Source organism: Puma concolor, chromosome D1 (genome assembly GCF_028749965.1).
Source record: "Puma concolor isolate L17-30 chromosome D1, mPumCon1.1.hap2, whole genome shotgun sequence".
In the NCBI taxonomy this organism is placed as follows: domain Eukaryota; kingdom Metazoa; phylum Chordata; class Mammalia; order Carnivora; family Felidae; genus Puma; species Puma concolor.
The window spans coordinates 52,142,714-52,166,682 of record NC_141676.1 but is presented as its reverse complement, the minus strand read 5'-3'; the positions used below and the strand labels follow the sequence as shown (position 1 = coordinate 52,166,682).

General features: G+C 38.1%; 2 protein-coding genes across 2 annotated transcripts; both read right to left on the bottom strand.

Moving 5' to 3' along the window:
* Positions 1–3,320: 3,320 nt before the first annotated feature.
* LOC147576681 (olfactory receptor 2AG1-like) lies at positions 3,321–4,938 on the bottom strand. The gene is given in 1 exon segment (XM_086676408.1): positions 3,321–4,938. A coding segment is annotated over 1 exon segment (945 nt). The 5' UTR covers positions 4,266–4,938.
* Positions 4,939–14,967: 10,029 nt separating this feature from the next.
* Positions 14,968–15,924, bottom strand: LOC112865472 (olfactory receptor 6B9). Its single transcript, XM_025928571.2, has one exon. It carries the CDS (start codon positions 15,922–15,924, stop codon positions 14,968–14,970), a length of 957 nt encoding a protein of 318 aa, XP_025784356.2.
* Positions 15,925–23,969: the final 8,045 nt, after the last annotated feature.

The window sequence follows — 23,969 nt, the reverse complement described above, 5'->3', positions numbered from 1 at the left end:
CTTTCCCTCTCAAAATAAATAAACTTCAAAATATTTTTAAAAAAAGAGAGAAAATTATCTGTTGGAAAATCCCTAGGGCAAATGGGTGAGGGAAAGTCTTATGATGGCAATTTCTAGAACAACCAAGGTCCAGGGACTTTCAATCAGGATTTATTTATTTCTCATACAAATTATTTACATCTCAGCTGGGAGTAAAAGTTCTTACTGTGTAAATCTTGGGATACACACATACACACACTCACAGACACATTTATCTGGCTTGTTTACTTATTGATAAATTTATTTCTTCTTTTGATATGTGTCTCCTATGAGTTATAGATCTTCAACAATATGAGCAGTTTCATTACAATGTTTAAGTACTTTTTCTGTTCATAATTATTTCAGTGACTTTTACTTTTGTACGAGCAGCAATAAGAAATTCTTACAACAATCCTAGAGTAATTGAACAAAGTATTCACTGATAATTTCTCTGTTCAAGACGGCAGAAAGTCAGCAGAGGAGTGAATATATGCTCAGTTAGCCCTGAATAAAATTCTGTTTTTCAGCAGATGCAAAAGAGAAGCCACCTTTGATTAGAGAGAACATGTAATGGTTGTGTGAATATAGATTAGGTGAGAACATTTAATAGCTGTGTGAATATGGATAAGCCACCAAACATTGCTGGGAACTAGTCATTGTATATGTAGAATGGGGGATAATATTTGTCCTGTTTATATCTTTATAAGGCAAAAAGTAACAGTCTTTTCTGTTTTGCCTAAAGGCAAAATGTAACAGTCATTAATATTTATACATCCAATAATAATGTTCACAAAGCAGACTGTACAGAGGATGCACTGAACTATAGACATTGAAGTATATACATGAAAAGAGAATATTTTAATATACCTTTCCTAATTCAAGACAGATCAAAAGGACATAAATAGCAAGAATAAAAAGACCTAAAATATAACCAGTAAAGTAGATAATATAAGTACATATCAAACTGTAAACCATCATAATAAAAATTATATCTTCTTTCAAATGTACCCAAAACATTGCAAATATTTTTATAAACACAATCTCATTAAATCTGAATGAATAGTTAAAATACAAGCTATATATATATATATATATATATATATATATATATATATATATAGCTACCTATAGGGAGTGGAAGTGAATAGATTGGACAGACAGAGATGTCAGCTAGACTTCTCTGGTTAGACATTGTTTTATAGGTTGATTTTTTTATTCAAAAATTAAAAGCAATCCCTAAAAGCTGAAAAAGAAAGATGAAATAAACAAATATAGCTATGTATCCAATTTGTGATATGTGTATGGTAAGATAAAACAATTGAGTAGTATGTTGTTACCATCAGGAACGGGGATATTTGGTGAGAGGCAAGGAGGAGAGATTGGAGAATAATAGAAAGCCTCAACGGTATTGCTAATGCTAGATGTTCAATACATAAAAATTATATATATGCGTTAAAAATATTGAATGCATTGATGAATGAAAGGAATATCATATATCTCCTGTGGAGAATGGTGTTAGGGACACCAATTAGTAAGCTGCTGTAGTAAATGCTCAGGGCAGACAAGATGAGATCAAATTTGGACCAGAGTGGAATATTTTTGTGTGTTGAGAACTGCTATAATCTGTTATGTATTCAGGGAAAAAAAATACAATGCAGGACTTTCTGGTAGATTGTATATTAGTTATGAGAAAAAAGAATTCTGAATTATTCCTAAGATTTTTACTTCAGGGAGGTTATGATATCTCTTTCCTTCGTGAGCATTAATTTTAGTATCTGTTCTGCCTTTTTTGCTTGTTTTTTTTTATTCCTGGGCAAAGGAGATATTAATTCTGTTTGTATGTGTGTGGAAAGGTACCTTTTGATCTTTTTCATTATGAGTCAGCTTCAAGCATTACAGAGTAATTGATTTGATTGGTTTTCAGGCAAGGGACTTGGAATGAAGAGGAGTCCCATTTTTTTTTATTTTAATTTTTAGTTTAGTTTTTTGGAATGGTTTTATTTTAACAGCTTCATTGAATCTGGATTTTATAGATCAATAGTACCAGACAAGAACATTTCTTGAGTTTGTGAAACACATCTTAGTGCCAGGCAACTGGAAGATGTTTGATAAATGCTTTTGGAAACATAAGGAAATAAATGACTAAGCACCAACTGAGACTAGGTATTTTTCATGATGGAAACATTTCAGTCACAGATCCTGCAGGTAAAGACTTTAAAGTTTATTGGGAGAGAAAGACGTTTAAATTCTTTTCATGCAGTGGGAAAAAGAGAGACTGGGTCTCAGCTAGAATTTAGTTCAAATTCTGATTCTATTGTTTAAAAAAATAAAAATAAAAGGAGTCCCATTTTAAATTGGGAATTTAAACAACTTTGAAAGGACTGGGGCAGGAACGAGTCATAAAAGAGAAACCTAGTCTCTGGCCAAATTATAATTGACAAGGGTGCAGATACAGGAAAGATATTGGGAATACCATCTTTGTTTCGGATGTTGATTTCAACCGTTTGTTCACATTCAGTGTTAATTGGGGCTGAGACTTTTATAGAGGATGTTCCTAGCAGAGAATATTTGCATTACAGTTCTCACTACCATGTATGCTTTCTGCTTTCACATACTAGCTTCAAGGCATCGGTATTTTGTAATGAAACTTCTTTATAAATGATGTGACATGGAAAGCACATGGTTGTCCTAATGTCATATGGGCAGCTTAAGGAGCTGATGCTACAATCCAGAACATAGGTATCTGATAGGAATTTTTCCAGAGTCTGGAGCTCTGATATAGATCTGGAAAGATCTCTCCACAATAAAACATTTAATATTATATGACTACAGATTCACAGTAGTAAAGAATTAAGAACTGAGACGTTTCCTCACCAGCAAGTAGTAAAGTCTAACATTTGTATCTTCATTCAGTATCTTCATTTTCCTCTTTAGTTTTTATTTCCTGTTTTAAATAGAAACATCAAGAAAAAATTCTGGCCAACTTCCTGTGTGGTTGAGTACAGAACTGTTGTAAGGGAGGGAAAGAAAAACATGAAGTGAAAAATAAGATAATCTCTGTTAGAACAGAACAGGAATTTCAACCAGATCCTGGGGTATTGATCAGAAAAATGAAAATATCCTTAGCTAGTGAAATATAGGGCTAATGGAGACAAACTCGTGTCTCTAAGGCCAAATGAGGACTTAATCTCCAGTGTGGCAGATTTTCAGAATTTTCAAAATGTGGAAGATGCCAGCATAAGACCAAGTACAGATATGGAGTCCCATGTAGAAGCTATAGGGCTTCCACATGACATTGGCATCTACCATCTCTGGGCAGAAGTGAATCTCCCCAGTACTCTCCTGGAGGCTTCCATTACCTCCTTGTTTCTCAGACTATAGACAAGAGGGTTCAGTGTTGGAGTAATGATAATATAAAATACAGAGAGAATGTTGTCCTGTTGGGGACTATGGTAGTAATTGGGCTGGATGTACATCAACATGGCAGCTCCATAGTACATTCCTACCACAGTCAGGTGAGAAGAGCATATGATGAGGACTTTCTTCCTTCCCTTACCCGAGGACATGTGAAGGAAAGCAATTAGGACAAATGTATAAGAGGCAAGGATAGCAGCAAGGGTAGGCATGAGAAAGATCACACCTATCACATATACCATGTGCTCATATATGGAGGTATCTGCACAGGCCAATTTCAACAAGGGTGGGATCTCACAGAGTAGGTGCCTGATTTTCCGAGACACACAGAAAGGAAAGTGCATAGTCTATGAGGTGAGTATCACAGCATTCAGGAATGCCAGGATCCAAGGTGTGGCTATTGTGAGCCAGCATATCCTTGGCCTCATGCGGACCATGTAGTGCAAAGGATGAAAAATAGCCACATACCTGTCATAGGCCATGAACGCCAGTAGTAAGTCCTCTGCACCTCCTGAAGTGAGAACTACTAACATCTGAAAGGTGCAGCCTTCAAAGGAGATGGTGTTCTCCCCATGCAGATAATCCACAAGCGTTTTGGGAGTAACTGCAGATGCAAACATCAAGTCCATGAGAGATAGCTGGCTAAGTAGAAGGTACATAGGTACATGGAGCCAGGAATCCATTATAATGACCAAGAGCAGCAGGCCATTGCTGGTCAGGGCCAACATGTATAGGACAGCAATTGTGGCAAAAAGCAGTTTGGGAACCCCACTGTCATTCAGAATCTCCGCTAATGTGAAGTCATTTCCCAAGGTGGAGTTCCAGAGCTCCATTCTGTGGTTTCTTTGCTTGTCTGAAATTACACAAGATTTAGGTAAAGTAGTTCTGATGTGATATCTGGAGACTCCTTGGCTTTATAATATTATAGCCTTTGATCAGCAAGATTAGTTGTTCTATTTATCATATTGTATTATACTTTTTTATTCATGAATTAACTCACCATTATGTACCGATAACATGTTGCAAAAGAGCACATTTCTTCCCTACTTCTGATGTTTCCTTCATTGTTAGGGGAGTCCCATTGTGCAATAATTCTGGGCTTGTCTCTGCCTTCTACTTCTACTCTGCCATTTACTTTTTCTGAAAAATGTGGAGCAACTTAATGGGAAAGATTAAAGGGAAAATCTGGGCACATGCTAACCAGCCTCCTTTTCAGGAGATATAGGGTCTTTGAGAGGGCAAATATGTATTTCCCTCTCTCCCACCCAGGTTTTGAACCAATTGAGAAAGAAGATATTTGTGCAGGCCAAAGTGTCACCCCTAGGAGGCTTGAACTCACGAACCATGAGATCATGACCTAAGCTGATATCGAGTCCAATGCTTAACCGACTGTGCCACCCAGGAACAGGCTTCATTTTTTAAAATTTTTATTCCAGTACAGTTAACACATAGTATTAAATTGGTTTCAGATGTACAATGGAGGATTCAACAATTCTATATATTATTCACTGCTCATCAAGAAAAGTCAACACTTGGGGCGCCTGGGTGGCTCAGTTGGTTAAGCGTCCGACTAAAGCTCAGGTCACGATCTCACAGTCTGTGAGTTTGAGCCCCGCGTTGGGCTCCGTGCTGACAGCTCAGAGCCTGGAGACTGCTTCAGATTCTGTGTCTCCCTCTCCCTCTGCCCCTTCCCCACTCATGCTTTGTCTCTCTCTGTCTCAAAAAGAAATAAAAACATTTTAAAAAAAGAAACTATTTAAAAAAAAAGATAAGTGTACACTTATCTTGAGGAGCACACTTATCTTCAGTTACGTTCTTATGAGCGGCATTGAAAAATAGGGGTAGGAGTGTCTGGGTTTCTCCGTCAGTTAAGCATCTGACTTCAGGTCAGTTCATGATCTCATAGTCTGTGAGTTCAAGTGCCACATCAGGTGAGCTCGTGCCCTGCTTCGGGAGAGCCTTGCTTCTCTCTCTCTCTCTCTCTCTCTCTCCCTCTATCTGCCCCTCACTCACTTGCACCTCTTCTCCTCTCTAAAAAAAATAGGTGTAATCACAAACTGTGAAAATTATCATAATGAAAAAGAAGAGATAGTGGTTCTCATGTAGATTGGTAATTAAGAAAATATCTCTTGGGGCGCCTGGGTGGCTCAGTTGGTTAAGCATCCAGCTTCAGCTCAGGTCATGATTTTATGGTTCATGAGTTCAAGCCCCACATTGGGCTCTGTGCTGACAGCTCAGAGCCTGGAGCCTACTTCTAATTCTGTGTCTCCCTCTCTCTCTGCCACTCATGCTCCATATCTCTCTGTCTCTCAAAATGCATAAACATTAAAAAAAAAATTTAAGAAAGTACCTCTCTTGTTCAATATTTGTAAATCAATCAATATGATACATCACATTAGTAGAAGAAAGGATAAGAACCATATGATCTTGTCAATAGATGTAGAAAAAGTATTTGACAAACTACAGCATCTTTCTTAATAAAAACCCTCAAGAACATCGGTATAGAAAGAACATATCTAATGTTTATTTATTTATTTATTTTGAGAGAGAAAGTGACAGAGTGGGGGAGGGGCAGAGAGAGTCCATTGACTGATGAATGGATAATGAAGGTGTGGTTTATATATACACTGGAATACTATTTGGCAATGAAAAAGAATAAAATCTTTTCATTTGCAACAACGTGGATGGAACTGGAGGGTATTATGCTAAGTGAAAAAAGTCAGTCAAAGAAAGACAGATATCATATGTTTTCACTCATATGTGGAATTTGAGAAATTTAGCAGAAGACCATGGGAGTTGGGAAGGGGAAAAATTAGTTTCAAACAGAGAGGGAGGAAAACCATAAGATACTCTTAAATACAGAGAACAAACTGAGGGTTGATGGCGGGGGAGATGTGGGGAAGGGGAAAATGGGTGATGGGCATTGAGGAGGGCACTTGTTGGGATGAGCACTGGGTGTTTTATGTAAACAATGAATCATGGGAATCTATTCCTGAAGCCAAGAGCACACTGCATACACTGTATGTTAGCTAACTTGACAATAAATTATATTTTAAAAAATGTAACTGGCAAGAAGGCAGCAGAGGAAGGGTCTATATCTTCAGGCAGCCTGACCTAGAATGAAGCAAAGCATTTCTAAGCTTAATCTTGAATGGAAAAGCAAAAGACTGTCCATAGGTTCTTTGAAGTGACAAAAAATACACTAGTGTCAGTTGTGGGCCTCTTCCAACATTCTGAAAAATCACTGATTTCTGCTAAACACCGCAGTCTGAGACCCAGGATCTGAGCATGGGAGATGATCACCAACAATCCCGCAATGAGAAAGAGAGAGAGAAAGACAGAAAAGAACCATTGGCTCAGTTATGATCATGTGATGTTCGACCTCACATACTATTTGTATTGCAAAATTGCTCATTTATCAAGTTAAAATTTAGTAGAAATGTTTGCTCATCTTTTGAACACTTGAAGAACATGTTACTCTCAATCCAAGGATTTACATGGTTAATATCCTCCAGGGATTATATTTTGTGTATTATGCAGGCTTAGAATATGAGAAAAGGGAGACTATTTCTACTCTTCTTCTGTATCAATCAAATCATGTTTCTCCCTTTCTGCCTTCACAGAAGGGATGCCCCATCTCACATGGTGAGTAATTCTACTTGATAAAAAATACTATTTTTATTTAAAAAAAAAAAAAGACAGAAAAGAAAATACCTCTCTGAGAGTGTGAATTTCAAGCTCAGTTTTTAAAGATGAGCATAGGGGGCGCCTGGGTGGCTCAGTTGGTTGAGTGTTCCACTTCAGCTCAGGGCTTGTGAGTTTGAGCCCCAGGTCAGAATCTGTGCTGACAGCTCAGAGCCTGGAGCCTGCTTCTGATTCTGTGTCTCCTCTCTCTGCCCCTCTCCTCCTTGTGCTCTGTCTCTGTCTCTCAAAAATAAACATTAACAAAAAAAATTAAAAAAATATAGATGAGTATAAATAATTCAAATGAAGACGAGTGAAGAGGCTCTTGAGCATATAATGCATTATATGCAGAATCTATGAAATAGAAAACAGCTTGTAATTTCTGAGAAGCTAAATGAAGACTGATGAGGCAGGTAGTAACTGAGATAAATTTGGAGAGATAGATATGTTCCAAATCATGCTTGTACTTCTAGGGGATATGGAATGCAGTGCACCCCCCCCCACACACACACACAGGTGTGACATCAGACAATTTTTTTTTTTTAATTTTTTTTTTCAACGTTTATTTATTTTTTTGGGACAGAGAGAGACAGCATGAATGGGGGAGGGGCAGAGAGAGAGGGAGACACAGAATCGGAAACAGGCTCCAGGCTCTGAGCCATCAGCCCAGAGCCCGACGCGGGGCTCGAACTCATGGACCGTGAGATCGTGACCTGGCTGAAGTCGGACGCTTAACCGACTGCGCCACCCAGGCGCCCCCAAGACAATTTTTAAAAGTAACTCTTAGGGGTGCCTGGGTGGCTTAGTCAGTTAAGCATCTAACTTTGGCTCAGGTCATGATCTCATAGTTTGTGAGTTTGAGCCCTGGGTTAGGCTCTATGCTGACAGCTCAGAGCCTGGAGCCTGTTGCAAATTCTGTGTCTCCCTCACTCTGCCCCTCGCCTGCTCACATTCTGGCTCTCTCTCAAAAATAAGTGAACATTAAAAAAGTTTTAAAGTAACCCTTATAGTTGTAGGGTTATAGTTGAAGGAGTAATGGGTAGAAGATGGACAAGAGTGAATTATATGGAAGTGATGAATCACTAAATCCTACTCCTGAAACCAATATTACACTATATGTTAGCTAGAATTTAAATACAAACTTGGAACAACAACAAAGATATGTCCAGAAGTGATTGTGGTCATTCAGGTAAAATGGATCAGGAAAATAGCACATATATAATAAACACATGTTGGAGGCAGAAACAATAATAATTGGTGATTGGCTAGATATTTTAAATGGAAATAAATCAAGAAAAGCCGGTTTGGGAGGTGATAAATAGAAGAATTGAGAGTGTTTAAGGAGCCAGAAAATCCCATAAGAATGAGAAGTCCATTTGCTCAGTGTGTATAGATGAATGAGATAGAAGGAAAGAGGTATTGACTTAGCGGGGAAAAACTGAGGGACTGTTTTCTCCTGCAAAGTGCATAGTTTTAGCATCTATACTAGAATTAAAAGTAACTTATGCATCACAATGACAATATTACAATATTCTGTATTATCTACGTATTTATTTTTGTCAGCTGACTTACCCAGCTCAACACATTCCAGACCCCTATTCAAAATTCCTAGCCCTGGGTGCCTGGGTGACTCAGATCCTGGAGCCTGCTTCGGATTCTGTGTCTCCCTCTCTCTCTGCCGTTCCCCTGCTCACACTGTCTCTCTCTCTCTCTCTCAAAAATAAACATCAAATTTTTTAAAAAATTCCTTGTCCTTAATTATTATTATTATTATTCTTAATTATTATTAATTATTATTATTATTTTTATGGCCTGGAAGCCATATCTCCCAAAGATAAAGTCCTTACCTCAGATGGACAGGAGACACTGCTGGTAGATTTTACTGCAAGATGTAATAGCTTATATGAGAGAGCCAAGGAGTGCAGATAGAAATTGGTGAATAACGTGGCTTTTGCCAGAATTTGGGAAAGTATCTGCTGTGAGGAGGTATGGGAGGTCAGTGAGACAGGGCCTTCTCTGGCTTTGCAGACCTTCTCTGGGAATGGGTAGCCTTGTCTCTGAATGGCCAGTACTACTGAGAGAAGAGTCATGTAGGAATAAGAGGTTGCCTGTCTCCTCTCTTGTGTGAGGAGTTAGGACAGACTGCTTCTCTGATCAGTCACCCTGTAAAGGAATTTTTCTAGCCCTCAAACAATTGTCAGGCTGAGGTCACTGCTTAGGCTTTTAAAAATGCTCCCACTCCTACTGGGCTCTGAAGGAAAAGCTGAATAAAGGAAAAATCCAAGGAAGGGGATATGAGAAAACCCAAAAGGAGAACCTAAAATGACTGGCCTCACTTTCCCTGAGGGCCACAGTGAGCCAGGGCCCTGTTTTGGGGGTGGTTCTTTTGCCTTCCTGTGTGAGGACAATGACTTTGATCCCCCTCTACTCCCCAGAAGCTTTATTTGAAGGGAAATCTCTCCCCAGCTGACTTATTCCCTCACTGGAAATCCTAGTCTAGGAGATAGGATGTTAATAAATCCCCTAGGTGTGATTCCTGACCTTCCACCTCTGCTTTCTTCTGTCAGTAAATGAGCTCTGCTGGCCCAGAGGGAACCCTTCACCTGTAAAGGAAAACAGAGGGCCATTTTCACATCCCTGACTGTGCATTTAGTGACCATGTCTTGGGCTAGTACTACCAATCTGCTCCAAGACCCATGGTATAATGAAGACCCTACATGGTCTCAGAAAAGCTGTGGAAGCAAGACTGTCTTAGTCTTCCCCCAAGAGGTAATCCTTTCACTGAACATGAGTATCTCAGAGCAAATTAACTAAGACAAATGCATACAGGATTTCCTGCTTTATTTTCCCTCCATAGATTTGTTTTCTTTTTAAATTTTCTTACTCAGTAGTTATTGGACTCCTATGTGCCAGATGTGAGATGCTAAGTTATATATCAATGAAAAAAATAGACAACTATCCCTCTGACATGGGTCTTATACTGGAATACTTGTAACATGGAAGGGGCAGCACTGTGTTCTCACTGCAAGAGACACTAACCCTGGATATAGATTTGCCTTTCCTAAATGCAATGCTTATGTCAAAACTACTATCTGTGGACTTACAGAATGACCTTATCCCCTGTCATGCTATTCCACATAGCATTGCTTCAGATCAATAAATGCGGTACACTTCACAGTAAATGAATTATAGCAATGGGCCCATCCTCATGGAATTCACTCATCTTACCATTTTCTCCACCATCACTGAAGTAGTTGGTTGGATTGTATTGTGGAAAAACCTCTTAAAGGGCCAGTTACAGTACCAGCTAGATGGTGATACTTTGTAGGGCTGGAGAAATGTCCTCCAGGATGCTGTGTGTGCTCTGAATCAGCATCCAATCTATAGTGCCATTTCTCCCACTACCAATAGGCATATATCCAGCAATCAAGGGGTAAAAATAGGAGTGGCTCCATTCCTTATTACCCCTAGTGAGTCTTAGTAAAATTTTTGCATCCTGTCCCTGTGACTTTCCTGGCCTAGAGGTCTTAGTCCCAAAGGAAGGAATGTTTCCATTAGGAGGTACAACAATAATTTCATTGAGCTGGAATTTGAGACTGCCACCTGGTCACTTTAGTCTCCTCATGTCTCTGAATCAATAGGTGATTGATCCTAATCCAAGGGAAAATTGGTTGCTACTATATAATGGAGGTAAGGAAGGAGTATGTCTGGGGTACAAGAGATTCCTTAGGTATCTCTTAAAACTACCACAACTGTGATTATAGTTAATGGAAAATTACAACAAACCAGTCCAGACAGTACATCTAATGACTCAGACTCTTCAGAAATGAAGGTTTGGGTTAACCTACCCAGCAAAAAACTATGAACAGCTGAGGTGCTTTTTTAGAGCAAAAAGAATATGGAATGGGTAGTTGAAGAAGGCGATCACAAATACTAGTTAAAACCCTGTGAGCAGTTTCAGAAATAAAATGAGATTTATAATAGTTTATTAGTTATTAGTATTTCTTCTATTATGAATACACACAATATTTGGTATATATATATATATCTCACAAATATGTTTTCATTTCCTTATCTCCTTTATCCCTATACCACGTAACATAAGATATGTTAAGAAATTAACTTTATATCACAGTATTTGAGTTACAGGAGAAGAGCAAACATCCTCTAAGGACTTTGCATCTTCTGGAGCAAGAGTTAGCATATTTTCAGTTAGAATATACACAAGTTAAGTTGTATTGTGGTAGGTAGAAGTATGACTTCGTTATTGTCTTTATTTGAAGAGGGTGTGGTTTAAAGAGATGTGTATGAGTGCCAAGTTGACAAGAGATGGACTGTCGTGGTCAGTTTTATGTGTCAATTTGGCTAGGCTTTAGTCCCCAATTTTTCAAACAAACATTAATCTAGGTGTTGCTGTGAAGGTATTTTGTAGAAGTGGTTAAAGTCCATAATCATGTGACCTTAAGTATGAAAGATTATTCTAGATAATCTAGAGGAGCCTGATTCAATCAGTTGAAAGGCTGTAAGAGCAGAACTGAGACTTCCCTGAGGAAAAGAAGTTTCACCTGTGGGAAGCAGCTTTAGCTGCTTGAGACTTCCGGGATGCCTTTTCTGACAGCCTACCCTATAAATTTCAGATTTGCCTTGCCATCCCCACAACTGCATAAGCCAGCTCCATGTAATAAATCTCTTAATATACATCTCCTACTGGTTCTATTTATTTGTTTGCACCCTTACTTGTACATTCAATATACATTTTTCTGCAGTAAAGGGAAAATTTTACCAATTTAGTCACCTAGAAAACTTCTGGCTACCCTGAGTTTTGACAATTTATCCATCACTTTCTTGCTGGTTCACTGTCTGATGGATGTCCAGGAAAACTATAGCCTTTTCTATCCACCTCCTTCTCTGCATATTTCTTTTCAGATACAAGTCACGCTGTCTTTCCTTCTTGAATGTCACTCTTCGAATTTTGAACAAAATAACATAGTTATAACTGGAGTATAACCTTAAATATGTAGCACAATATAAAACCTAATTACGTATAGTTTTTGATCTTTAATTCTTAAAATCTGAGTTGTGGATGAAATTGCTAATTGTACCCTTTTCTACTTTTCTGAATGTTTTAAACATTTGAAAGTAAAATATTTTAAATATTAAAGTAAAAGAAACATAAAAAGCAAACACATCATAAATGGAGAGAGAACAATGCACTGTTATAGAAACAATAAGTTAACTCTCTTGGAAATCCAGTTCACCAAATAAATTAGAAGGTAAGTAAGTACACAGAGGATTTGTATAACAACTGATCTAATGGCTGTATAGAAAACTTTAAAAATCAGACAGTCTAGACTAGAAAAGGAATGTCAGTTCATAAATATAGATGATTGTTGAGATTAGAATAATAAATGACCACAGGCAGGGCTGCTTAACCTAACCAAAATTAAAAAGAATTTTAAGAATAAAAAATAATGTTGTGAGGTTTCAAAATAGCACTAATTGGCCATTAGGAATTAACAAATATTTTCAAGCAGAAATATATACAGCATAACACTGCTATCTTTTTTAATATTTTAAAAATGTTTTTATTTATTTTTGAGACAGAGAGAGACAGAGCATGAGCGGGGGGGGGGGGGGCAGAGAGAGGGGGAGACACAGAATCTGAAGTGGGCTCCAGGCTCTGAGCTGTCAGCAAAGAGCCCAACGTGGGGCTCCAACTCACAGAGTGTGAGATCATGACCTGAGCTGAAGTCGGACGCTCAACCAACTGAGCCACCCAGGCACCCCAACACTGCTGTCTTTTGACAAAAAGACTAAAAAAATTCTAAGATGGGGTAGAAATGATATGATTCAAGATAGAGCATCTTATATTATTTTCAGTGCCTGTGTGAGGGCCATGGCCCATAGCGCTTCTTTTTGACTAAAGAAAAATGGTACAGAGGCACCTAGGTGGCTCAATTGGTTAAGCATCTGACTTTGGCTCAGGTCATGATCTTGCAGTTCCTGAGTTCAAGACCCATGTAGGGCTCTGTACTGACAGCTCAGAGCCTGGAGCCTGCTTCAGATTCTGTGTCTCCCTCTCTTTCTTTGCCCCTCCCTCACTCACACTCTGTCTCTCTCTTTCTCTCAAAAATAAGCAAACAGTAAAAAACAATAAATAAAATAAAAATTATATATATTATTATGAATGTACAGTTGTTAGGCTACAAATAAGGAAGACCAGGAGGAAGTAACAGGTTCAGGTAAATTGGAAACTACCACAGTCTGTAAAATATAATAATCTATATAAAATTAAATTAAAACAACCCCATGTGACGTTATACAAAAACTTAATACAAAATGGGAAGACCATGTAGTTACAATGTAAATAAAGCCAAAACAAAGCAAATACGGTATCAATAACCCAATAAAACTTATGTAATGTGGTTTCCAAAGTGTTGGGGTAAAATAGTATGCCTGCCATCCTTAAACTCTCGACAGACTATATTTCATTAATTCACTCATCCAATATTGTTGCTGAGCCATACAGAATCCATCTCTTGTCTATCATTTTATAATGTCTGACTGAAAGTATATAGTAGGATATTGCATCTGCCTTTCCACAATCAAAAAGGAAACAAATGAGAAGAGGAATGTTCTCGGAAACCTTGGAAAATGCTGCACATCTAGGCCAAGTACCATCTAAGCAAAAGCACTTTTGTGGCCTCCTGTCAATGTCAATGCTTCCTTTACCTGAAAAGGAATGGGCTTTAATGAATTGCTACTAGGTTTTCTGAGGGTCTAGCTGCTGACTCTATAACATCTGAAAAATTACACATGTAGAAATTCCAACAAAGGAAGAAAACTAAAGCATGAAGTTATATATTAAATACATATAGTTTATTGAAACTCTATACACTTTTATGTTCTAAAATTACATAATTGTTATGTGTAAATATTGCATATAATAATATATAACTATATTTATACACACAAACACATACATACACACAAATGTATGTTAAATTTGCTTTCTCTCTTCCATGATAAGTGTTGCATGCTGTCTACCTTGCGGTATTTCTGTTACATCCTAAAAGAAGCTTTTCTTTCATATTTTCTTAAATTTGAGAAAGTGATTAAAATGAGATATCATCAATTGATTATAAAAGGAACCAGGCCCCTAACCCTCTAGGAAGCAATAAACAGGTCCTAGCCATGAAGTTAATGATAGCAGAACCTCTTTTTGTTTACTCCCCCTAAGAAAAAGAGGGCTTTTAAGACAAAACAAAATTGGGGTGCCTGGGTGGCTCAGTTGGTTAAGCGTCTGACTTGGGCTCAGGTCATGATCTCACGGTTTGTGAGTTAGAGCCCCGCATTGGGCTCTGTGCTGACTAACCAAAAGTTGAGCTCCAGCTCAGAGCCTGGAGCCTGCTTCTGATTCTGTGTCTCCCTCTCTCTCTGCCCCTCCCTCACTTGTACTCTGTCTCTCTGTCTCTCAAAAATAAATAGAACATTTTAAAAAGTTGAAAAAATTAATAAAAACAAAACAAAATCAAAATGGATAGAACTATAAAAACTAGTTGGATAATAACTGATTATTTCTTAGCATCTTCATAAAAATAAAATTATTTTAAAACTCCAGTACCAATATATGTCTCTTAAAGTTCTGGTTATTTCACTCACTACATTAGAAAAAGAAGCATTTAATTAAGTCCTGAAAGAAAAGGAGATTTCCTCGATATTTTTTTTTTTTTGCCTCTTATCCTTCAATTGTGTACTAAGTCAGTGTGTTTATAATTGCAGACTTTTACCTAATGTAGGTGTTTTTTTGAGATTAAGTTAAATGAAAAGAGAAGGCATGTCTGAGTCTCTTTAGCAAAGACAATCTCTCAAGAAAAGGGCTTGGCCACTGGACATGGTTTTTCTGATGGCATCTTTGACCTCCTTGTTCCTCAGGCAATAGATAATAGGGTTGAGCATGGGAGTAAAGACTGCATATATGGCTGAGATCAATTTGTTAGAATTGAATGAAGCAATGGCTCGAGGTCGGACATACATAAAGATCACAGCTGTATAGAAGATGACCACCACTGTAAGGTGAGAGGCACAGGTGGAGAAGGTCTTCCACTGCCCAGTGGCTGAGGGAATGTGCAGGATGGTAGAGACAATGAAGCCATAGGAAAGGACAGTGGCTGAGAGGGGAAACACAAGAATGAGAATGGCTAGCACAAAGTCTACCATCTCAGCCATAGAAAAATCCATGCAGGCCAGTTTAAGGATAGGAGAAACATCACAGAAAAAATGGTTCAAGATATTATTGCCACAGAAGGCAACTCGGGAGATGAAGTATACCTTTGCCATGGATATGGTGAAGCCACTCACCCAGGAACTGATGGTCAGCTGAACGCAAAATCCTGTGGTCATCATGGCTGGATAACGAAGAGGACAACATATAGCCACATAACGGTCATAGGCCATGGCAGCCAAGAGCACACATTCAGTACAGGCAAGTGAGATGAAGAAATAGAGTTGGATCATGCATCCCAGGAAGGAGATGGTATTGGGACGAAGTAGGAATCCAGCCAACATCTTAGGGACTGTGACAGATACATACCAAGTCTCCAGAAAGGACATGGTGCCCAGAAAATAGTACATAGGCTTGTGCAGGGACCCAGTAACCCATACAGTGAGAATGATAACCAAATTCTCCAGCAGCACAAACAGGTAGGTGATGAGGAAGAGAAGGAAAAGCAGAACCTGTAGCCAAGGGGAAGTATGGAAGCCCACCAGGATGAATTCACTAACATAGGTGGTATTTTCCTTTGACATGACTAAGACACCAAAAGACAAAGGATTTAATGAAAATAGCACAAATCAAAGAATGAGATCCACATTAGTAGCAAGGGGCCCTCAGGCTGTAGGTACTTTATCATTAAACTTAACCCTAGTGCCACAATCTGGTCCCAGGGTGTGATTTGGCAGTCCTGAAAGGCCACAAGATCCTCCCCAGAAAATCAGTTGTCAGAACAGAGCCTGAAAACAAATCCACCAAAGACACAGTGTTAAGAATCCAAAGAAACCAATATTGCACTGTACGTTAACTAGAATTTAAATAAAATTTAAAAAAAAATAGTGGCAAACATAAATGAGGCTGAAGAGATACCCTCTCTATTCCTCTAATATCATTGTATATTCAAAAACGCTTGAGCTGTCATATATATATAATTCTCTCCCAGCACCATAATTTCCCACTTACAAAATTATAGCATTAGAAACTGTGGTTAGGGGCGCCTGGGTGGCTTGGTCGGTTAAGCGTCCGCCTTCGGCTCAGGTCATGATCTCATGGTCCGTGAGTTCAAGCCCCACGTCAGGCTCTGTGCTGACTGCTCAGAGCCTGGAGCCTGTTTCAGATTCTGTGTCTCCCTCTCTCTCTGCCCCTCCCCTGTTCATGTTCTGTCTCTCTCTGTCTCAAAAATAAATAAACGTTAAAAAATATTTAAAAAAAAAGGAACTGTGGTTAAAGGAAAATTTTAATTTTCTTTGATAAACTAATAATAATTAATGTATTTTGCTAAAGTTAATGTTTATAAAGTCCATATACCAAGTTTAAGAGTCATTAAAACAATAATACCCTTTATTAAGATAATTTTACTCATGAGAATTTAATTCAAACTAATACCAGAAACCATATGTATGAAGAGGTTCATAACATTATGATACCTAAGAGTGAAGAAATCATTACATAAGTTATGATTGTCAACTGGATGAAATAAGTGATAATTATAAGAATCTTGTAAAAATAAAAAAGGATTTAATAGTTGGTAAAAGCACAAAACAGACAAACAATGAATCTTAAAGCAGAATCATGAGGTCAGATTCAGGATTTAGTCCTTCAGATCTAGGTCAGAAATGTCGTCAGGTAGTACTAGGAGTAAATACTTTCCTTATCAGCATATTTCCAGGTTTCACAGGCAGTTATAAGGCAAAAGACCATCATGGTTGGAACAAGTGCCAAGGGCAGGACAGGGAAGCAGCGTAGTTAAAATTCTGGAGAAAATAAAATATCAACTGGAAAACACCCTCCTGACCAGGAGAATTTCTGCCTTTGGTGCACTCTTCAGGATGGTCTTTTCAGGATGCTGGCCAAAGTAGTTAACAATTACTTGCCTATTTTTAGGGCCATGGACTTAAAAATTGAATGAAGAATGTCTGCTCTCTTGAATAATTAAACACATTTTTATTTTTTAGATGGCTCCTAATAATAGTATTTTATATATACATATATACTATATACTATACTATTTTATATATACATGTGTATATGTATACATGTGTATATGTATATATGTATATATAAAATACTTTTATATATACATACATAATCGTTTTATATATACATATAAAATGGTTCACATTTGATTCCAAATTAATTTGTATAGTTCATCTATATCTTCTTCAAAGACTGGTTCAAAGTTTTGATACTGTCAGAAGTGTTACTTGATTAATTCTCTCTACTCCTTGACTCTGAAAACCCTCCTCAATATGGACATTGCTGAACACAAGTTGCACTTAAGAAGTTACCTTGAGAGTGGGGACTCAGGAGATTCAACAACTCAGAAGGTTTCCTACAGCACAATAGGATCAAAGAGAGAACTGAAATTTAAAAACACTTTCTTCACAAGTGAGGATAGAAGAAAGAGAAAAGTAGAGATAAAAGTTGGCTTGAGATTATAAACAAAATTAATCTTAAAAGAGAAACATCTTTTTCCAGGAGACCAATAGAGATGACCTGGAAAGGGAAAAGCAGAATTTAGGGAACTGAAAAGCACAAGATGTGAAATTTCCGAGGTGTTTAGTAGTGATTTCTGATTTATTATGTACTGTGTGGGCCAAAACCCCCAGATCTCCAATAAAGTAGTTGGTTATATGTGTGGGAAAAATTACCACAGTAAAATATAACTCAAATTTGACTTCTTCCTCCTCTAAAAAGGAGTTATCCTTTAATTAATTTTAACAACTCTCTCAGGGAGGTCATTTTTACCCCAGTTGTGAGGCAGTATAGAAGCACCTAGCCTAAACTGGAACAATTACAGTACAATGTTGTGAAGGAATTTTTACATGTAAATGCACACTCATTCATTTCTGATATTTTAGGAATCATAGAAAACAAAAGAGTAACATAACAAGAGACTTGACATGGACAAAGGGGCCCCAGTACTCAGAGTGTACTAAAGCATGAAGAAAACTACAGACCACTGGGACATATAATTTTAAGACCTGAATTTTAGTCCATGATCTATCTCTGACTAACTTTATATAATCTGAAGCAAACCTCAGATTATCTAAATTTTTAATTCCCTTAAGAGTCAAAAAAGGATATCATATTAAACAATTCAACAAATCATAAACAATTTATAGTATTGTTAGTAGTTAAGAGAAAGATCTATTGAATACTTATTGGGTGCCTGGTCCCACACTGCATTTTGAAAATATAAAGAAGAAAAAGTCATATTTCCCTATTCAAAGTCTTGAGAAGAAGATAAAAACAAGTGAACAAGCCATTAGAGTTTAGTGTGTTACAGCCATAAGAAAGATACATACTTGGGGCGATTGGGTGGCTCAGTCAGTTAAGCATCCAACTCTTGATTTCTGCTCAGGTCATGATCTCATGATTTGTGTGATCGAGCCCCATATAGGGCTCTGGGATAACAGCATGGAGCTTGCTTAAGATTTTTTCTCTCTCTCTCTGCCCCCCACCCAAATAAATAAATAAACATTAAAACAAAAAAGATATATACTCAAGTATATAGGAGAAGTTCCTAATATTGCCTTCAGAAGAAAACTAATGGGACATTCTTATTTGCACCTGAGCAGCTGAGCCCTGTTGGAGAAAACTCACAAAAGAAGGCAGATGAGGGGCACCTGGGTGGCTCAGTCGGGCTCCGTTAGTTAAGTGTCCAACTCTTGATTTTGGCTTAGGCCCAGCATCAGGCTCTGTGTTGGCAGCACGGGGCCTGCTTGGGACTCTCTCTCTCCCTTTCTCTTTGCCTCCCCCACTCACACTGTCTCTCTCAAATAAATAAAATAAAATAAACTTAATAAAAAGAAGACAAATGATTACTGCCATAAATTTATGGTCATGGAGCTCAACTCGTTCACAAACAATGGCTATCCTACACAAAGTTTTAAATCAATTCACTCTCCACGTTTCTCAAAGACTCTTGCCTCTGATCTCCAATCTGCCATCCTCACTCTTTTCTCTGACACTCAGCACAATTTTACCTTCTATTTTACAAATGAAGCTCTAGGATACATATTTATTCAACTTCCCACTATCAAGTCATTATGCTCACCTTCTGACATCTTTGCTCATTCCTTCTTTACTTCTTATCTAAGACCAGTCGCTCCATCTGCTCTACACATCCCATTTTTCAGGAAAACCATCTATCAGAGACCCCATCTCTTTTATGTTAAATTCATTATTTTCACAGATACTCATTGAGCACCTATTATGTGACAGGCACTATTCTAGATGCTTGAAATAGCTCCCTGACCAAAACAGACAAAAACAAGCCCTAATCTTAAGAAGTTACATCCTAGTAGAAGGATACAGGTAGTAAATACGGTACTTCTCAGGACTTTGAATATACACGATAGAGATATAAATGTAAGAACTGATATGTTGTGTGGATAAAATAAATAGAGCAAGGTAAGGAAAATCACAACTGCAGAGAGTTGAGCAGGTTCATATTTCAAATAGGGTGATCAGGATAGGCCTTATTGAGCAGAATCATGAAGAATGTGACAGCCATTTGGCTGTCTGATGGAAGAGCTTTCCAGACAAAGGGAACAAGCAGTTCAAAGATCCTAAGGTGAGATACAATGTAAGGAACAGCAAGTCCAGTACGGTTGGAGTAGAATGAGTGGAAGGGAGAGATGAAGTCAGAGAAGTAAGGGATAGGAGAAGTGATGATGAGCTGATCACCACAGGCCTTTAATGTTCTTTTAATTTATTTTTTAGAGAGAGAGAGTCACCACAGGCCTTTTAAGCAGGTGTAATCGTGTTGGCCTTTACTCTCAGTATACTGGGGACACTTGGGAAGGTTTTGAGCAGTTAAATGACCTGATCTTATTGATATTTTAAGAATGCTTCTGGCATATTCTTCTTATCTGAATCATTTCCTACAACTTTTATCTGGTTAATCAATGATGTGTCTTTCTAAAAATAATCCTTCTTTACTGGTAATATTTTTGCATCTGCTTGAAAACACTGTACCATTAATTAATCCCTCTTTCCTCTCCATTGCCTATTTTCTATTGCTGCTACCTTTCTGGTGATATTACCATTTTTAAAATGTCAGCTTTAGTTTTCCACTCCCTGACTCCTCGCCTAAACTTAGCTCCCACAACTTCAACCCTACCATGACAGTTCCAGGCACTGAGAACACTACGACAAACATAAATTTGGCACTGTTTAGTAAAGAAGAAAGAGAAGGGAACAGAGAATTAGAATATAATGTAATAAGCATTACAATAGAATATCGAGTTTTCTAATTCTCAACCAAATACTAAGTATTAGGAACCCAGGATAGAGAGTAACTCTTTGTCAGAGGAACTCAAAAAGCCTTTACTAATGAGGTACCATTTGAACTGAAATGAAGCTTGTAGAGTTTTGGAGTGGAGGAGAAATATCAAGGAGAAACAATAGCAAATCCAAAGGCACAAAGTAGATATAAAAAGTTAATGATGGAATGATTTGCATTTTGATTAGAAAGAATTGGCACGTGGAGGAGAGAAATGGATCAAGATAAGGCTGGAGGATGTTATATATGATCAGTCATTTTCACATTTTTTAACTTTTTACTAATTCCCTCCCCATTTCCAGCACAGAATCCTACAACATCTGACAAAATAACTCTTATCACACTGAGCAGATGTAGAAAACAAGATGAGTCCACTTTACATATTCTCTAATGTTAGCTTGAATTCCCTTGATTTTTAAGATTTGTAATTTATTCTTGAAATTTTGAGGAAGTTGATATTGCCGTATTTCCTCAGGCATGACCTAGATCTTCACATACACCCACCATTCTGAGAATATGAATGAGGGCCACCTGGGACTACTGTCCTTCACTTTCTCCCAGTTTTCCTTCATCACCTTCCCTCCTCATCTCTGCCTTCTCCAATATAATCTTTCCAATAATAAAAATATTCATCATTAACTGGGTATCTATCACACAGCAGAATTTGTACTATGTCCTTTCCATATTTTAACGCATTTAATTCTCACAGCAACCTAATAAAGGTAGATATTATTGGTCCCACATTACAGATAATCGGGTAAATAATTTGGTTAAATTCATACAAGTAAAAACTTGTGGAAATGGAATTACAAGCTAAAACTGTTAGTGCCCCAAATCTATACTCTTTCAACTAAGCAATAATCCTCCCTCTTTAGGTATTGCTTCCCACCTCTCTGTCTTCTCACTGCCATGCTCCCAGTTCACACCCAAATTGTGTATCCACAGTCTGCTCTTTCTTTATTTCTTTACCATGTCACCCATTCTCCTGATCTTCAATCTTGACCCTCATACTAAAACCAATTTCTTTTTTTATTCAAGTATTTTATGTCCAAGCTCCTCATAGCTTTTACATCCATGTAAGCCTTTGTGATCAACCTAAAGTTCCAAAACCTGATTTATCTAGTCATTTCCCATGGGTCACCTGCCTTGTAAGTATGTCTAACATTTAAGACCTCCTAGTACTATGATGCTTTTCACCTCATCCCTCGTTAGACCCTCATGTTGGTCTAAACCTACATGGCCTTTCCCACTGCACATTGACCTCTGATCCAGCTACTGACGTGTTGTGCTCCATCTAGCCACCATTTCCTAACTCTGAAGGTCTTTATTAGGAAATGAATCTTGGCTCGGTCAGAGGAGGGGCTCCCTAGCTGAGTTAAAGGAGTAGATTGATGTGTATTACTTGGAAGATGGTAGGTGGGAAGTAGAAGGAAGGGAAAGTTAGGTGAGAACTAGGGGAATAGTGCAAATAAAGGGAGGTAGTTTGTGTCATTCGGGTAGAGGGTAGGCTGGAAAGGAAAATTGAAAGTTTAAGTCTCAGCAGAGGTAGAGTGGACATGCATTGCAAGGGGCTAGTACCCATACAGAGTCTGGCAAAAAGTATATTGTCAATTTAAAACAACACATATAGGCGCTAAACAGTATTCCTGTTCCAGACTGAGTGATTTTGCTAAAATAAATATGATCATGTAATTCTCCAATTCAAATCCTATAGTGACAACTGTACATCTGAGCTCCTTACATTGCATAGCAGGTCTCTCATGATCTGCCCCTCACATTTATCATATCTTAATCTTCTTTTTTTGTAGATACTCAACCAAAGCTCAAGAATTTGTATTTTTTCAGGGCAACATCCTTCTTCAAGACTGTGCAGTTGTGCATACTCTGTCCTCTACCTGAAATTCTTTTTAGCACTTGCCACCTATAAAGTGCCTACTCAGATCCATCCTCTTTATAAAACCAACCCTAACCCCACCCCACTCCCACCATCACCTACCTCCTGCCCATCATCCCTAGCTATCTGGTTTTGTAACATTTTGGAACTTAGAGCATCATAATCATGATAACATGTATCACTTTGCTTACATTTCACCACTACTATATTTGTGAACTTCTTGAAAATTCCAATTTTATCCATTTTCATCTTGTTTGTCCTTTTATCTCTAGTATCTAGCACAGGTCCTGATGCATGGTTGACACTCAATAAGTAAATAATTTATCATATTTAATTAAGATTAAATGTCTTACTTGGGATGCCTCGGTGGCTCAGTTGGTTAAGCATCTGGCTTTGGCTCAGGTCATGAGCTTATAGTGGGTTTGAGCCCCACTTTGGGCTCTGAGCTGACAGCTCAGAGCCTGGAGCCCGCTTTGGATTCTGTGTCTCCCTCTCTCTCTCTCTGCCCCTCCTCTGCTCATACTCTGTCTTTCTCTCTGTCTCTCAAAAATAAGCAAAACATTTAAAAAAATCTACATAAAAAAGATTAGATGTCTCACCATAGTGCATTGTTTACTTCTCTTTAGGACGCTGGGTGAAGTAGGTCATCTTGGTTGAGTCTGGCTTGGAGACCTTGGTTCAGTTGCCCAGTGGCCAGATCTGTGGAGAGGTACTCAAAGAATCTGGCCTGTGTTGCCTCTCCACCTGAAAGGATTTGCAGATAAGTTACAGAAAGGAAAAGGGAAAGAAAGGGGAAAGCAAATAAAAAAGAGGCTGATCTAAATCCTGGAAAATTGTTTCTCTATGAAACTCAAGAGTTCCATGACTTTGTAATTCTCCTTGCCTGGGAAAGACTTTGGGGTCCAGATGGATTATAAAGAAATGAAAAATTACTCTGCTATTGGTTGAAAAAAATGCAATATAACCAAAATGCAAAGGTTACTTCTGGGACTGTTGGATGCCCCCGTTGGATGATAGTCCAAAGGAGAGCAATTTTTCAGTTTTGTATGTTTTTTCTCCATAGCTGTTTGAGGTATATCCCTTCCCATTCCTCTCTCTCTTGCTTTCATTCTGTTTCCCTGCCACTGAACTTGGGCAGGCTTTGCATGTTGACTCTTCCCACAGACCTTATTCAGGCAGAACCTATAGCTGAACAGGTCAAGGATGCAATAAGACCACTGCTCAGTAGAGACAACCATTCTTTAAAAGACACATCCTTGGAGACCTGGTTCACAAGTGCTATAGGATTTTCAAGAGCAACAGTGACAAAGAAGTTAGAGAAATTTCCCTAGTGATCTCTGAATGTCAACAAACAAAGAAGATGCTATATGATTATCAGATGGGGAAACAGAGAACAA